This window comes from Anolis carolinensis, chromosome 3 (assembly GCF_035594765.1).
Source record: "Anolis carolinensis isolate JA03-04 chromosome 3, rAnoCar3.1.pri, whole genome shotgun sequence".
In the NCBI taxonomy this organism is placed as follows: domain Eukaryota; kingdom Metazoa; phylum Chordata; class Lepidosauria; order Squamata; family Dactyloidae; genus Anolis; species Anolis carolinensis.
Genome location: NC_085843.1, coordinates 238011443 through 238027465, shown reverse-complemented (window position 1 = coordinate 238027465; position 16023 = coordinate 238011443). Strand labels below are relative to the sequence as shown.

The 16023-nt window shown below is 41.4% G+C and overlaps 1 protein-coding gene across 1 annotated transcript; it reads right to left on the bottom strand.

Annotated features, from left to right (window-relative positions):
• Window positions 1-400: 400 nt before the first annotated feature.
• On the bottom strand, window positions 401-13960 carry erfe (erythroferrone). Its single transcript, XM_008106440.3, has 9 exons — window positions 13611-13960; window positions 13014-13215; window positions 9567-9689; window positions 7654-7738; window positions 5105-5319; window positions 4071-4179; window positions 3262-3352; window positions 1808-1886; window positions 401-979 (listed from the first exon to the last, which is right to left on the bottom strand). The coding sequence occupies exons 2-9, from the start codon at window positions 13200-13202 to the stop codon at window positions 881-883; spliced, it is 990 nt and encodes a 329-aa protein (XP_008104647.2). The 5' UTR covers window positions 13203-13215; window positions 13611-13960; the 3' UTR covers window positions 401-880.
• Window positions 13961-16023: the final 2063 nt, after the last annotated feature.

Here is a 16023-nt window from a genome sequence, read left to right as displayed (position 1 = left end):
GCGGAGGCATAGGTTAGACTTATGCCTGATTATTTCACTAACACGTTTCCAGCATTATGTTAGCACATGGCTCAACTAATAAGATAATAGTATCATTGGAAAATCGGCCACAGTGGCACAGCGGGTTAAACAGCTAAGCTGCAGAACCTGCAGACCAAAAGGTCGGCGGTTCGAATCCACGGACGGGTGAGCTCCCATTGTTAGCCCCAGCTTCTGCCAATCTAGCAGTTTGAAAACATGCAAATGTGAGTAGATCAATAGGTACCGCTTCAGTGGGAAAGTAACGGTGCTCCATGCAGTCATGCCGGCCACATGACCTAGCAGACGTCTACGGACAACGCCGGCTCTTCTGCTTAGAAATGGAGATGAGCACCACCCCACAGAGTAGACTCAACTAGACTTAGTGTTAAGGAAACCTTTACTATAATTGAAAAGTGTGACTCTGCATAGCCTATTCTTGTTGAGCAGAAAACAATATATATTTCCAGGAAAAAAGCTAGTCCGGAGACTCTACTCAAAACAAGATGCATATATTTCTAAGGATAAAGTAGGTTAGAGAAAACCTCTCTGGAAACAAAATATTAATCAATCGTCATTTAGTAATAGATGAAATTGTTGACATTGTAGAACAGTGTCTGTCTATAGGGCAATTGTTTAGCGCTTTTTGATCCGTTTTACCATATACGCTACCAGTCCTTCTCAGTCCAATTCTTCATCACAACAAGTTTAATCATCAAGCTGCAGCATGGATGTGCTCATGTAGCAGAGATATAGGTGTCTATTCCTTCTAATGTTGCCTTCTCCACATGCGAGATTGAAGGGCCATGCTTAGCTCACAGCGAATGAAATTCCAGTTTAAGGGAAGGTGGGTGTAGGTCGATTAGACGCCCAAAAGGACAGCACTGAAGTCCGACCCTCTCTGGACAACAAGGGAGGATCCCGATGCGTTGTCTACAAATACGGAAGCATATTGGCCAACCTACGATAAAGAAGCAAAAATGAGTGAGCAAGCAAAGCACAATATATTCTATAGTGAACCGAATACCGATTCTTGGGATTATTTTAAAATGCTTCATAATTTGTAATACACTGTTTAGTACAATCAGTTCTCCATGTTTGCTGGAATTAAGGTTGCAGGAACTCAACAAAAATGGTTTATTTAATGAAGATAACACTTTTGTAAGAATTTCTAGCTCCCCCAATGTGACTCTCTGGTCAACTTCCATAGAGTTTGGTCTATTTCCATAGAGCCAGCTTGTTTTCTGCTGCCCCGGAGACTAGGATGCGGAACAATGGTTCAAACTACAGAAAAGGAGATTCCACCTGAACATCAGGAAGAACTTCCTCACTATGAGAGCTATTCAGCAGTGGAGCTTTCTGCCCCAGAGTGTGGTGGAGGCTCCTTCTTTGGAGGCTTTTAAGCAGATTCTGGATGGCCATCTGTCGGGGGTGCTTTGAATGCTATTTTCCTGCTTCTTGGCAGAGGGTTGTACTGGATGGCCCATGAGGTCTCTTCCAACTCTATGATTCTAGATGTGCTAGAGAATTTAGAGATTCCAAAAGAGACTACCGGTATATTAATCTAATCCACAAATAATCAAATTCGAAAATATCTGTTGCTTGGGCCAGAATGGAGAAAACAGACAGTGTTGCCAGACCTGTTATTAATTATTAATCAATCTTCTATTGTCCACATATTACAATGATGGAACTACATCTGACTAACTAGGACTATCTGTACTACCCTCAAGTTTAGTATTCACAACTTCCTCTTGGAAGCTTTACTGATTTATTTGCAAATGCTTACCTGCAGAAAGAGGGTCCCAGTGAGTGAAATCGTGAAACGTTCCCTGTTTTTGTCCAAGTGCCTTACTGTTTTCAGAGAACTGAAAGCAAGAGATATCAGTATCCTCATTAATGCCAGACAAAATGATTTCTTTTCTTCCATGGATTAAAGAACCCATGCCACTTTTTTTTGTAATAGCTGCATCAAGTTTCGTCCACTACTCTCTTTAGAAATCTGTTCAACCTCATATTGTTGTAAACATTTACATATTTAACCCAAGGCAATAAATTGATTAGCTATATTGGGAGACAATAGTGAAGACTAAAAACAGAGTTCAAATAATGCTGGATGCGAACTATTTATTTATCTCTCAAGTCAGAAGCTAATTGCGGGTAACAAACCAAGTTACCAACTTGGCATTATACTAGATTTCCTTTGACCAGAAGCTAGCCACTTGGAGGGCCTCTGGTGTTATAGTCAGAAGGTCCTCCATGTGCATGTAGCAGGGCTCGGGCTGCAATGTAGTAAGTGATCTGTGGTTTGCTCTTCTTCACACTCACATGTCATGGACTCCATTTTGTAGCCCCATTTCTTAAGATTAGCTCTGCATCGCATTGTGCCAGAACACAGTCTCTTCAGTGCTTTCCAAGTCACCCAGTCTTCTGTGTGCCGAGCAGGGAGTTTCTCATCTGGTATCAGCCATGGATTGAGGTTCTGGATTTTAGCCTGCCACTTTTGGAATCTTGCTTGCTGAGGTGTTCCTGCAAGTGTCTCTATAGATCTTAGAAAGCCGTTTCTTGATTTCAGGTTTTGGCGTGCTGCCTGATATCCGAACAGAGGGTGGGCTGGAGATGCCACTGCCTTGGTCCTTTCATTATTGGCTGCTATTTCCAGACGGATGTCAGGTGGTGCAATACTGGCTAAACAGTATAACTTCTCCAGTGGTGTGGGGCGTAGATATCCTGTGATAATGTGGCATGTCTCATTAAGGGCCACATCCACTGTTTTAACGTGGTGAGATGTATTCCACACTGGGCATGCCTATTTAGCAGCAGAGTAGCAAAGAGCAAGGGCAGATGTCTCCACTATGTCTAGTTGTGATCTCCAGGTTGTGCCAGTCAGCTTTCGTATGATATTATTTCTAGTACCCACTTTTTGTTTGAACCAAACAATTAATATTCACATTCCAGTATCCTGTACACATGGGAGCAAATCAGATGATTATGAAAGTCTACTAAAAGGACATGAATCCAATAGCACTCTGTCATTTGTGTTTCCCAGGAACTGGTATTACAAGCATGCTGCCTTTAAGCCGTCATGAACAGTAGGTGCCGATTATCTAATCTTCATGAATTTATCTGCTCCCTTTTTAGAGCTGTTCAAGTTGGTGTGATGTTTCCCATCATAACCACATATCAAAAGGACAAAGCCAAGCCAACAGGCATAAACGAATACCTTCTGCCAAATATACTCACATATTCTGGCGGCAAAGTGACTGGATGCAGATCAGCAAGCGCAAACGTTCTCGGGCACACGGCTGGCTCTTCCTTGCATAGTCATTGAGAACTGCAGCAAGCAAGAATTAAGCCAAAACACAAGATTAGTGCCTGCTGTTGCAAATAAATCTTTGGCCTCAGCATCTGGAAACTATGTGACCTCATTTCATTATTCTACTCATTATTTCACTGCATAGCCGTAAAAAGTTACTATGTGAACTACAGCTCCCAGAAATCACAGTCCACATGTCCACTGGCCCTGCTAGCTGAATAATGCTAAGAACTATTGGGAGAAATATGTTTTCCAAGCACAGTTCCTAAAAGTGCCATCCATGTTTCAATTTCAGTACACTATACAATACAAAAAGGAGTCTTTTGAACCTCCTGCAGCTATTGTATTTCTCAAAAAAAAAAAACAGGTAGGAAATGTAAGATCCTTTTGAACAAGTGGGTAGTTATGTTCAAATTCTAATCTAGTGGCAGGCATCCAAGAAGTACTTCTTTAATTAAATCATTAGTGATCCTTTCTCCAACTTCCCTGACAAATTTCTCTTTGAGGTTTTGTGGTTCCTCATTAGCAAAAATATTTATCTCAGCAGAACTGATAGCGTCAGACTGTAGTCTTTCCACCTTCATACAGCTGGAGTTGGCAAATGTTCCTTTCCAATTAAAAGAGAGAGGGGGAGAGACAGCTTGAATATTTACTTGATGAAGTGAAAGAAATGTCGTGCCAGCTCTGACTATGAGCATTTCTCTATTGAAGGCAAGCGGATTGTTTCAGCACTTACCAACATGCAGTGTGACACTAAAGATGTAGTATCCACTGAAAGGAGCCTGGTATTGACCACTTGTAAGGTTTAGTCCTAGGCCACGATGGAACGCCTCCCCTTTTTTAGGCTGAAACCAAACAAATGAAAAGAGTCATGAAGTATGGAGAAAATCATATCCGTATATCAGTGGTTCTCATCCTTCCTAATGCCGCCACCCCTTAATACAGTTCCTCATGTTGTGGTGACCCCAACCATAAAATTATTTTCGTTGCTACTTCATAACTGTCATTTTGCTACTGTTATGAATTGTAATATAAATATCTGATATGCAGGATGTATTTTTATTCACCAGATCAAATTTGGCACAAATATCCGATACCAGTATTTGAATACTGGTGGGTTGGGGGGGGGTTGATTTTGTCATTTGGGAGTTGTAGTTAACCTACAATCAAAGAGCATTCTGAACTCCACCAACAATTGAATTGAACCAACCTGGCACACAGAACTCCCATGACCAACAGAAAATACTGGAAGGGTTTGGTGGGCATTGACCTTGAGTTTTGGAGTTGTAGTTCACCTACGTCCAGAGAGGACTGTGGACTCAAACAATGATGGATCTGGATCAAACTTGGTATGAATTCTTAATATGCCCAAATTTGAACACTGGTGGAGTTTGGAGAAAATAGACTTTGACATTTGGAAGTTGTAATTGCTAGAATGTATAGTTCACCTACAATCAAAGAACTCCTTGAACCCCACCAAAGATAGAATTGGGCAAATTGGGCTTTTGATGGGAGAATTCACCATCTGCTTCCAAAAAGTAAGAGAAAGACAGGAGAAGAGGTCTTCAGCCTTCTCTGTCAAAGGGTTCCTAACTCCATCAAAAATATGTGTTTTCTGATGGTTTTTGGCGATCCCTTTGACACCTCCTCGTGACCCCCCCCCCCCCGGGATCCTGACCCCCAGGTTGAGAAACGCTGTTGTATATGGAGATGATGGTCTGAAATGGAGGAAACCAACTAGAGACAATCCCTTCTCCCTCTGCTACTCACTATGTAATAGAGTTGAAGTTCTTTCAGTGATCGTCGCTCCACTGAAAGGTTCTTCTGGATCTGGCAATAGAAGGCTGCCTCCACTCTCGCGAGCTCCCTGCTTTCTAGGAGGAGTCCACTCATCTGGGCAAATAATTTCTTTTCCATTCCTTCCCTGTCTTCCTCTTCCTGGCAGTTTTTGCAGGCTTTGACTCCTTCCCGTTCCCGGATTATTCCTAAGGAATCAGAAAGACAACCCTAAATGCATATGTTGGGTCCAAGATCAAAGCCTCACCCACTTGTCTCCCTTCACAACAACATAATAGATGTTTAGCAAAAATGCAATGCTTCGAAAATATATATATTTGGGGACTATAAAAACAAAATCCCCTGTACTTCAAAACAAAAAATAATAATTTGCAAAGTTTTCAATTAAGATTAAGTTCATTTTGTTTTATGCTACTGAAATCAACATGAAAACTTAGCTTAAGCTTCACCGCTTTCAATAAGAATGATATGCAACTCTAGCAACTCAGAATGCAATTTAACTTCACTGAACTGCACTATATGGCAATATTGATGGGGCCTAATTTATCAAGTTCAGTTGACTAGTGTGCACAATACTTATTTAATTAATGTATTTATATTCCACTTTTTTCCAACACAGAGAGTGCAGCCAACTAGAACACATAAGAGAACCTTAGTTTCATTTGACCAGTGACTAAGCCAATAATCAAAAATCAAGGAATCTATAAAAGCTGGATATGCAGGGAATATTCTCAGCCTTGCAAACAGTCACAGTTTAATGACAGATTTGATAATTCTAAAAAAATAATGTGACTTGGAACCTAAAACAACAATATACGGTAGTTTTCCATCTCAGTATCAAGATGAATAATTAGGACAAAGGTCTAAAAGCCATGATTTAGGGAGCTGGGTATGTTTATCCCAGAGAAGAGAAGGTTGGGAGGGATTACAACCCTTGTTTAAATATGTGAAAACATGTAATATTGTAGATAGAGGCAGTTTGTTTTCTACAGCCCCTTTCTATGAACAGGGTGGATGCCAGTCTAATCTCCCTGGGGAGAGAGTTCCAGAGCCAGGGGATCACCACCAAGAAGGCCCTCTTCCTTGTCCCCACCAACTGTGCTTGAGACAGAGGAGGGGCGAGAGAAGGGTCTCCCCAGCAGATCTCAGAGCCTGCGTGGGTTCGTAGTGGAAGATGCAGTCACGAAAATAGGCAGGTCTTGAACCATTTAGGCTTTGTAGGTGATAACCTTCACCTTGAATTGGAACCGGAAACTTCTCGACAGCCAGTAGAGCCTTTTAACAGGTTGAGCGCTCCCTATAATTCACTCCCAGGCCATCACCTGTTGTACTAATTGGAGTTTTCAGACCGTCTTCAAAGGCAGCCTCACGTAGAGTGCATTGCAGTAATCCAATCTGGAGGTAACTAAGGTATGGACCACCATGGCCAAGTTAGACTTCTCAAGGTATGGTTGCAGTTGGCATACAAGCTTTAACTGTGCAAAGTTTCTTCCGGCTACCACAGACACCTGAGCTTCAAGTGTCAGCGCTGAGTCCAGGAGGACCCCCAAACTGCAGACCTGTGACTTCAGGTGGAGTGTAACCCCATCAAGCACAGGTTGCCACCCAATACCCCAACTGGCCATGCGACTGACCAGGAGGACCTCCATCTTGTCTGGAATACGTTTCAGTTTGTTAGTTCTCATCCAGTCAATCACAGTGGCCAGGTACTGGTCCAGGATATGAAGAGCTTCCTTGGAGTTAGGTGGAAAGGAGTACTAGAGTTGAGTGTCATCTGCACAGAGTTGTCACCCAACTCCAAAACTCCAGGTGACCTCACCCAGAGGTTTCATGTAGATATTAAACGAGCACAGGAGATAGAATGGAATCTTGCGGGACCGCACAGGTCAAAGGCCAGGGATCCGAGCAAGTGTCTCCCGGGTTCACCAACTGAGTACGACCCTCCAGTAAGGAGCAGAGCCACTGCAAAGCAGCACGCCCAATACCCATTCCAGAGAGCTGTCCCAGAAGAATACCATGGTCGAGGGTATTGAAAGCCGCTGAGATGTCCAGGAGAACCAACAGGGACACAGTCCCCATGTCGAGCACTCTGCGGAGATCATTTACCCGGGTGACCAAAGCCGTCTCCGTACCGTGACCAGGCCTGAAACCAGACTGTGATAGATCCAGATAATCAGTCTCAACCAGGAATCCCTAGAGCTAAGAGGCAACCACCTGATCCAGAACCTTACCCAAAAAGGGGAGATTGGAGATAGGACAGTAATTATTCAATACAGAAAGATCAAGGGACACCTTTTTGGTCTTACTATTGCCTGTTTCAGGTCAGATGGAAAATGTTCCTGATCCAGTGAGGCATTTATAATCCATAGAATGGCCCTTGTGGTCTCTTTCCACACTATGATTCTATAACAACCATAACAAATAATAATTGGTTATCAAGGACCTATTTTACTTTTTTGTACATATCAGCTTAGTCAGTGCCACAGTATTTCTAGTATGGTACAGCAATTTTCATTCCATACCCTTAAGTAGCAATCGTAGTTCTCTCAGCATCTCTTTCTTAGTAACCGTTGCTCCAAGAGGTCCTGGTGGTCCATGAAAGTCGGCCTAGAATCCAAAAACAGGACAGTGATTTAAAGCGGTGCCCCTTTAGATCATATACTAAAAGCGATTATTCACCTATCTATGGTCAATTGTCATGCCACAGGCCACAGAGATGGGCTCTATTTTTCTGAGATCTTTACCACTTGTTGAATTAATTAATCCACTTAAGGAGGGTTCAATAATCCTTTCAAGACAGGCAAGGAAAAGAACAGTAATTACCAGCAGGCCTGTAGCGAGGAGGCGGTTTTAGGGGTTCAACCCCCACCCCCCCCAGAAATTTTTCAGGTTATAAAAAAAACCTGGTTTACTCATGAATTTTAACTGGTTAACCAAATCCCCATGCTAAGTCTATGAGACACAAAACATTAAGAGTCCCTCCAGGCACTATCTCAAGCAGATATTGACAGGTTTGTAGCGGGGAGGGTATGTGCTAGGGGTTAAACCCCCCCTGAAATTTTCAAAACCCCTCCCGAAATTTTTTTCTGGCTACGGCCCTGATTACCAGGTAACAAAAGAACACAAATCTGCAAATTATATGCACATGTGTCATCAAAATGAGTCTCTGTCCAATTGCTGATGCGTTCTTTTGGCCATAAATCCCAAAGTGGAAGAGCATAACATGTCTTTTTGATGAGATGCTACTGTGAATTGCTTTGTGATGAACTTTGTGTGAAGCCAATAATATTAAAACCCACATTGTGCCATCAATTGTGTGTGTGTGTGTGCATGTGTGTGTATTTGTGTGTGTGTGTGTAAAAAGACTTGGGAAGGGGAGAATTTAAAGTAGAGAAACAGAGCATAATAGGGAATTTTTGACCCCTTTCTTGCCTACCACTTTTCTCCTCCAAATTATTTATAAACTAGCAGAACTTTCCAAACATTTCATGTTGGTGACACACGTTTTAGACATGCATCATTTCACAACACAGTAATTCAATTTTACTAGCAAATTGGAAGTTAAGCCAACCCCTTATAAGAGGTATGGACACGTACATAAATAGTTATAAAGAAATGTATGAGTACATAACATTTCATGAAAACCTTTCACTTCTACATTTTAAAATATATGATTTATAAGATAACATACACTTCCAAGATTTTTGCCATTTCTCATTATGTTTGTGTGACACACTTACACACTACAGCTGACACAACACACAGCTTGGAAAGATCTGCTCTATTGACTTCCACCCCCTAGGATTTCAAGAGAAGCACATGAAAATTTGAGTTTTTCACAATGTTTTAAGAAGAGTCACAACATGGAGTAGTAAAATACTGTATAAGACACCAAAGAATAATCTAAGTCAATAGTCTTCACCATGTGAGGCAAAAAATAGTTATTTTTTTTGCAGAGGAACTTGGAAGATGGGAGTGAGGTAGATCAGAAAATCATTAAAAATGGCAAGAAAATAAATACAAGTAGTTCAATGTGTTCAGATACCATTTTTCAACAAAAAACCCCTACATGGTTTTTAAAAACTCAGATTAAAATGAAATAAATTATCCATATTAAAAACTGTTTAAGGAATTATTCTATTAGAACACCAGTTAAAACAATTAGCAACTCCACACTAATATGTTAAAAGCCCACTACATTCATTTTAAAAACTATGACCTCAACAGGGCTGGCTAAATTAGGAAATTATTCGATAATCTGGGAGCATCTACCAAGCAGGCCCATCCTTGTGCCTAAATGAAATGTACATCGGAAGGTCACATTAAAATGTATCTTCTAAACCACTTAAAGACTTTATTTTTGGGAATTCCAACAATTTCTATATCAAATTCCAAGAATTCCTAGTGTTAAAAAACTTCTGATAATATTCCTTACCTTTAATCTTTGGGTTTGGCTTCTGGGAGCTTTCTTGACAGTCACCCCATTACTTGACTGTTTCATAAGAAGCAACCAGGCATCTCGAGAGATGTCACTGTTGATCTTCCCTGTAGCAGGGTTCTTTTTAAAATGAGAAGAAAGTCAATGCAAAGGCTAAGATTTTTTGAAAAGTAGCAATATGTTTGAAATAATTAAGACAGTCTGGGAACAAACACTGTTCTCAAAGCTCTTTGATAATTATCTTTGCTCACTGTGGCTGCTGCATCCAGGCCTGTAGCGAGGGGGTGGTTTTAGGGGTTCAAGCCCCCTCCCCAAAATTTTTCAGGTTATAAAAAAAACCTGGTTTACTCATGAATTTTAACTGGTTAACCAAATCCCCATGCTAAGTCTATGAGACACAAAACATTAAGAGTCCCTCCAGGCACTATCTCAAGAAGATATAGACAGGTTTGTAGCGGGGAGGGGTGTGTGCTAGGGGTTAAACCCCCCCCCCCCCGAAATTTTCAAAACCCCTTCTGAATTTTTTTTCTGGCTACGGCCCTGGCTGCATCTATATATCAATCATGATATTTCCATCAATCTACCTCATCTGCCTAGCTTTCACCACTATTAATTTCGAAGTCATTTGTAATCCCATCTCATAAAGACAATGCACTGGAGTGAATTTTGTTTTTCTCCCTCTCTTGCCAAAGGATACATATAACTGCTGTGTCTGATTATCTAATTTCCAAACAGTGCCAATGTGTGTACACTTCTCTCATGGGTCAGAGATGCCCTGAGCATCTTCTAACAATTTGGGTCACTAGGTTAGAACATGGCATTTCTGCTAAGGCCTTTCAGTGGCAGCATACAATTTCTGGAATGCCTTTCCTGCAGTAGATGACCAAGAATCCAAAAGAGCAGGTAGCTATATCTAAAACAATTTCTAGCATTATCCACTTCTACCAGGAACAAGATTTTTGTAAAATGATATGCTATAGCTTTGATTACAAGATGGAGCACTTAAAAATATGTATTTCCTGGGAAAGCCAATTTCCTCTCCAACTATACTGGAACTCTTTGGGGGATTCCAAGGAGTGGTAATGGCAGATGTCATCATTATCCCTGGTAAGAAAAACATCCCCAGGTCTTCAATCCTGTGAGCCCTAGGACCTCTTCACCACTAGCTTCCCAGAGAGGCTTACCTGGCACCTCTATTATAGTCTTTTTGTGGGTGCCCCTTGAAAACCTTTTTTATGTTCCAAGCTTATTAGCTTTAAGAACATTTTCCACTGCTTTATAAGCCCTAAACACTGCTGTTATTGGCTTTATTTTGATGCAGCTTAAAACTTGCTTTTAATTATATTTGTGTTATATATGTTTTTGTGGTTGTGCTCCCTCTCTGCTTTCTGGTTGAGCAGATATGTTTTCAACTACCCTGAACCATAGTTTCAGAGTAAGGGAAGGCGAAATGTAGTTTTGGGGGCACATGCAGACCCCAAGGTAGTTTTTGTTACCTTCAGCCCCTTCAATTCCCCAGCATCACTTTTTTCTGGCCAAAGAAAAGGTTGACTTGCTCCTCCTAGAAGTCTCCAGGACTGGCTTTTTTTGGTTGGTGGATGTTACAACTTCTCAAACCCCACTCCATCCTTGTATTGCTTAACATAAAAATTCAGTTTCCTTTAAACTAGCAATGGATGTTTAACAATTTCTGATGTTAACCCACTTCCAACATTTTTAGCCGATAATGTGAATTCAAGAGAGGTTTAGGGACAGAAATCTGATTCCAATCCTGCCTTTAGTTGCTCGCCTTTATTATTGAGTAGAGTTGCATCTCTCTTCTCTTAACTAGAAGTAACGGTATAAAGCAATGGTTCCTAACCTGAGGTCCATGGACCACCAGTGGTCCCGAAGAACTAAAATATTATCCTTAGCCTCACTGTTACTACACCATTGAAACTAGAGTGATTGGTGTCACAAAACCCTGTAGAGCAGAGACAATGGGGATGTTAGGAGGGGAGAGGCTGACTACCCATGAAAGATGCGACAAGCCTCCTGACTGCTGCTTCTCCTCCTCCCTCCCCCTGAGTGGAGCTGATCCATGTGATGCCTGGAAGTGGAGGTGCCTTGATGTCTTCTTTTTTAGGCCTGTTCCTGGGGTTATTTGGGGTGTTGATTCAGAAAATTGCATTGGATAGATCACATCAGCTCTAGATTATTAAATATGGTTTTCTGTGTGACAGCAGATGGCAACTACTGGATGGCATATGTTCTGTATCAGAAACTAGAGCTGGTATGGTCTACCCAGTGCAATATTCTGAATCAGCACCCCAAATAATCAAACTGAATCTAAAGTTGACCAAAAATTGATTTGTAACCCTTTGGTATTAATGTTGGAGAGTGGTCCCTGGTCAAAGAGGTCCATGGTCAAGTGGTCCCTAGTCAAAAACAGGTTGGGAACCACTGGCATAAAGCTTCCTGTACAAATAGTACTATCCTCCATATTTGTCTACTCATTGAAAGGTAAGTGCATGGAGCATATTATAACAAATAAACATTTAATTTGTGATGGGCCTTCCTTCACTGGGAAACTTCAAACAGAGATTGGATGGCCATCTTTCAAGAATGCTTCAAGTTGTGTATTCCTGCATCGAAGATTATTGAACTAAAAGGTGTTTGTGTCCACTTCCAACTCTGTTATTCTTTGGAAATGGCAGTTGTCACAATACGGGAGTAAAGTGGATTATTGCTATAATTTATTATGCAAGCTTTTGCATAGAATCATAGAGTTGGAAGAGACCTCATGGGCCATCCAGTCCAACCCCCTACAAGAAGCAGGAAAATTGCATTCAAAGCACCCCCAACAGATGGCCATCTAGCCTCGGTTTAAAAGCCTCCAAAGAAGGAGCCTCCACCACACTCCGGAGCAGAGAGTTCCACTGCCAAACAGCTCTTGCAGTTCCTAATGTTCAGGTGGAATTTCCTTTCCTGTCATTTGAAGCCACTGTTCTCCTCTGGACCCATTCCAGCTTGTCAACATCTCCCTTCAACTACATTCTCCAGAATTGGACACAGTATTCCAGGTGTGGTCTGACCAAGGCAGAATAGAGGGGGAGCATAACTTCCCTGGATCTAGACACTATACTTTTATTTGTGCATGCCAAATTCCTATTGGCCTTTTTAGCTGCCGCATCACATTGTTTAATCAGAAGTTCTAGTGACCTCCATGGAGCTTATTCCCAAGTCATTTACTTTAGATGTCACAGGAATAGACTATCACATCCAATGGTTCCTCCACACAACATTTCAAAGTGAAATGACATTGGGCTGTCTACTGTCTTCTCCGGTTTTATTTTTTGTGAATTGTTTATTCTAAAGCTATGTACAAAAGAGAAGTTTTTCTAAGACAACGGATGGTAAAACAGCACACCAAATTAGAGAGCCTATTGTATCCGACATGCATACCTTGCCATTGGATGATAATAAGGGAAGGCTTGTTTCATTCCACTGGGATTTTTTCTCCTGATTGACTCCATTTCCATGTTTTTCAGATTCCACAGGGCCAATCCAAAAAGTCACTGCTAGCAGGCCCATGGCCAATAACTGGAGTGGATGGCCAGAAGGGAGGAAGGGACAAGATATCCTCTGGAACATTGTCACACAGTTTCTACAGACAAAGAATCGTGGAATTAGGTAAGCATCTTAAGGGAAGAGACCACAAACCAAAAAAGCCCTTTAAGCTGTGGTTTTTCAAAATGACATAAATTCATGTTAACTGGTATATCCTCAGGATTGCTTCGTGTATTCCATTTTTTTCACAGTAGACTCAAACAAGATAGTTTTTTTAAGCGGAGAGAGAGAGAGAGAGAGAGAGAGAGAGAGAGAGACAGAGACAGAGACAGAGACAGAAGAGGAAGAGAATAAACCAGGAATCAAAACTTAAAAAGTGGACATATTACATGCCCCAAACTAGACTGAGGTTTTGGATTGTTAGTGAAATCAGGAAAAATTAGTGCAATTTCTGAGAAATATGAAAGAAAAATAATTATCAAATGGCCTCACCAAAAGTGTCTTCCAGTTCAGGGACCTCAAGGCCGTTCTCCTTGAAGTAAAGTGCTGTATCCAAAGGATGCAAGAGAAATTTGTCTTCTTGTTCTTAGGTTCTCTTGTTAAGATATAAATAAAAACACTATACTGCAACACTAGAAGCCCTCTAACTTTCCCATTCACAGCTATGCCTGCTTGAGGGACTTTGCACTTTCTTTCTTCTTTTCTTTCTTAAATGAAGACTTCTAAGGACTTGTACTCTCCAGGCCACCTCTCAGTTGAATGCACCCCTATCCACCTGCTCCTGAGTGCATTATATTTGCTGCCTTCCTTCTTTAATAAGCTTGAATTCCCCGCCTCATTGGGGTTGCCACCCACATGCATTTTCATAAACAGGACAGAGACATCTACTGACAGTAGCAGAAAACTACAACAACTCAAAGAACTAAAAAAAATGGGTGAGAATTTCATTTCAATGAGAGAGACAACATGACTCATTTGGGAAAATGATAATGTGTAGCTAAGGCCCCTTCCACGCAGCTGAATAAAATCCCACATTATCTGCTTTGAACTGGAATATATGGCAATGTGGACTCAGATAACCTAGTTCAAAGCAAATATTGTGGAATTTTCTACCTTGATATTCTGGGTTAAATGGCTGTGTGGAAGGGCCCAAAGGGGAAGGTGGTAGGAAAAGAGGAAGATCTCATTATAGATGGATAGACCTAGTTAAGAAGCCAAGATCTCAAAAGGGCTGTTCAGAATAGGCTGTTTTGGAACGCTCTCATTTGTAGGGTTGCCATTAGCCAAACTTGAGTTGACAATTAATAATAAACATTTGAATTAATTAATTGGCATATTTCTTCATATTCAGCATAGAAAGAATTTAAGACACGAAAGACATGGCATATTAATCCACCCAGGTGCAGGAATTTTGTACTCTCTCACAATCCCTGGGGTATATTCTCAGGGCAGAAATAGAATCACTCCTTTTAAAAATTGCACTGTCCATGTTAGTTCAAATTTGTGCTTGCCCAACAAGTTCACACTGGACAAGCCACTAGTTCCAATGTAATCCAACCTCATAAAGTTGTTGAGAAGAAATCTTTTATTATATCACCAGTATCAATATCTTCCCCTTTATCCAAGTTTCACAGGGCAAGACAAAAGTGCCCTAGATACAATGCACCAAAACATAGATATTTTACAATCACAGAAACTCTCTGAAGCATGTTAGAGATAGTAGGTCATTGTGAAATTTATGACTGACTGTTGCACCGAGGACTTCCACGCCTGGGTACATTTTGAATTGGATGACACATTTGGCTTTCGTGGAGAGAAAGCTCCACTCTTGCAAGGTGCTCCTGTCTAACCTAAGGAGACTAGTATTTTCAGGGCACGGAAGGGATAGGAAGAGAAGCCCACTTTTGCCATCCCCGTTATTCATACCTAAAATTGGATCTAGCCCTCTGTTGACTACACTACATTGATTTGTTTGTTCCCATTACACTGAGGTATGTGCTCTAATGACTAATATGTAATGCTGATTAACATCAGTTTGGGGGCTTTCCTTCCTCTACAGTAAGACATCCGGGATATATTGGACTATGTGCGACTGAGTTCTCACATAGAATTACAATGAAGGAGGGAGAATCATTGTTTTGCCTTTCCAGCTTCCCTTCATGCTTGAGAGAAATCCAGGCTTCATTCTTGAGCTGTCAGGTCATTGTCTTGGCCACTGTTCCCAGTAGAGTGATGTAACTAAGCTGTTCTCTCCCTCAGTCTCTCTCTCATTCACTTTTCCACGAAGGGAAGACCATGCCAATGAAGTCATGGGAACGAAAATGCCATCTGTTTTCAAAAACACTAGTGCAGAAAGGACGTCCATGTACATGACTTCCTTGGTAAATTGTCATCTTTGTGAATGAGTATAACCTCATAACAGATTTTATTAGAATGTAACCCCCCTACACACACACACACACACACACACACACATACATACACTAGCTTTGCCCGGCCACGCGTTGCTATGGCTTATGGGAATCATTTGTTGGCCAGATGGAATAGCAGTGAATAGCCTTGCAGCTTCAAAGCCTGGCCGTTTTCTGGGGTAGCTGGAGTAGCACCCTCAATCAAAGAGCTGCTTAGAAGCCTGGCTACTTCCTTTGTAGGGGAATCATTGTTTGGCCTGATTGAATTGCACTGAATAGTCTTGCAGCTTAAAAGCCTGGCTGCTTTCTACATAGGGCATCCTTGCTAGGCCAGGTTGAATGGGAAGGAGTATCCTCGTGGCGTCAAAGCCTGGGGATTTTTCACCTAGGGAAAATCTTGGTTGGACAGGTTGAAAAGCACTGAATAGCCTTGCTGCTTGCAAGCCTGGCGCTTTCTACCTTGTGGAATTCTTTGTTGACCAGTTTGAATAACA

Bases quoted from the DNA above. Each gene is read 5' to 3' on its own strand.
- erfe (XM_008106440.3), bottom strand. From the start codon at position 13,202: ATGTTCCAGAGGATATCTTGTCCCTTCCTCCCTTCTGGCCATCCACTC. The intron at 7,739-9,566 runs GTAAGGAATATT...TTTGGATTCTAG, and splicing joins GCCAAACCCAAAGATTAAAG to GCCGACTTTCATGGACCACC. The intron at 1,887-3,261 runs GTGAGTATATTT...TCTTGCTTTCAG, and splicing joins TCACTTTGCCGCCAGAATAT to TTCTCTGAAAACAGTAAGGC.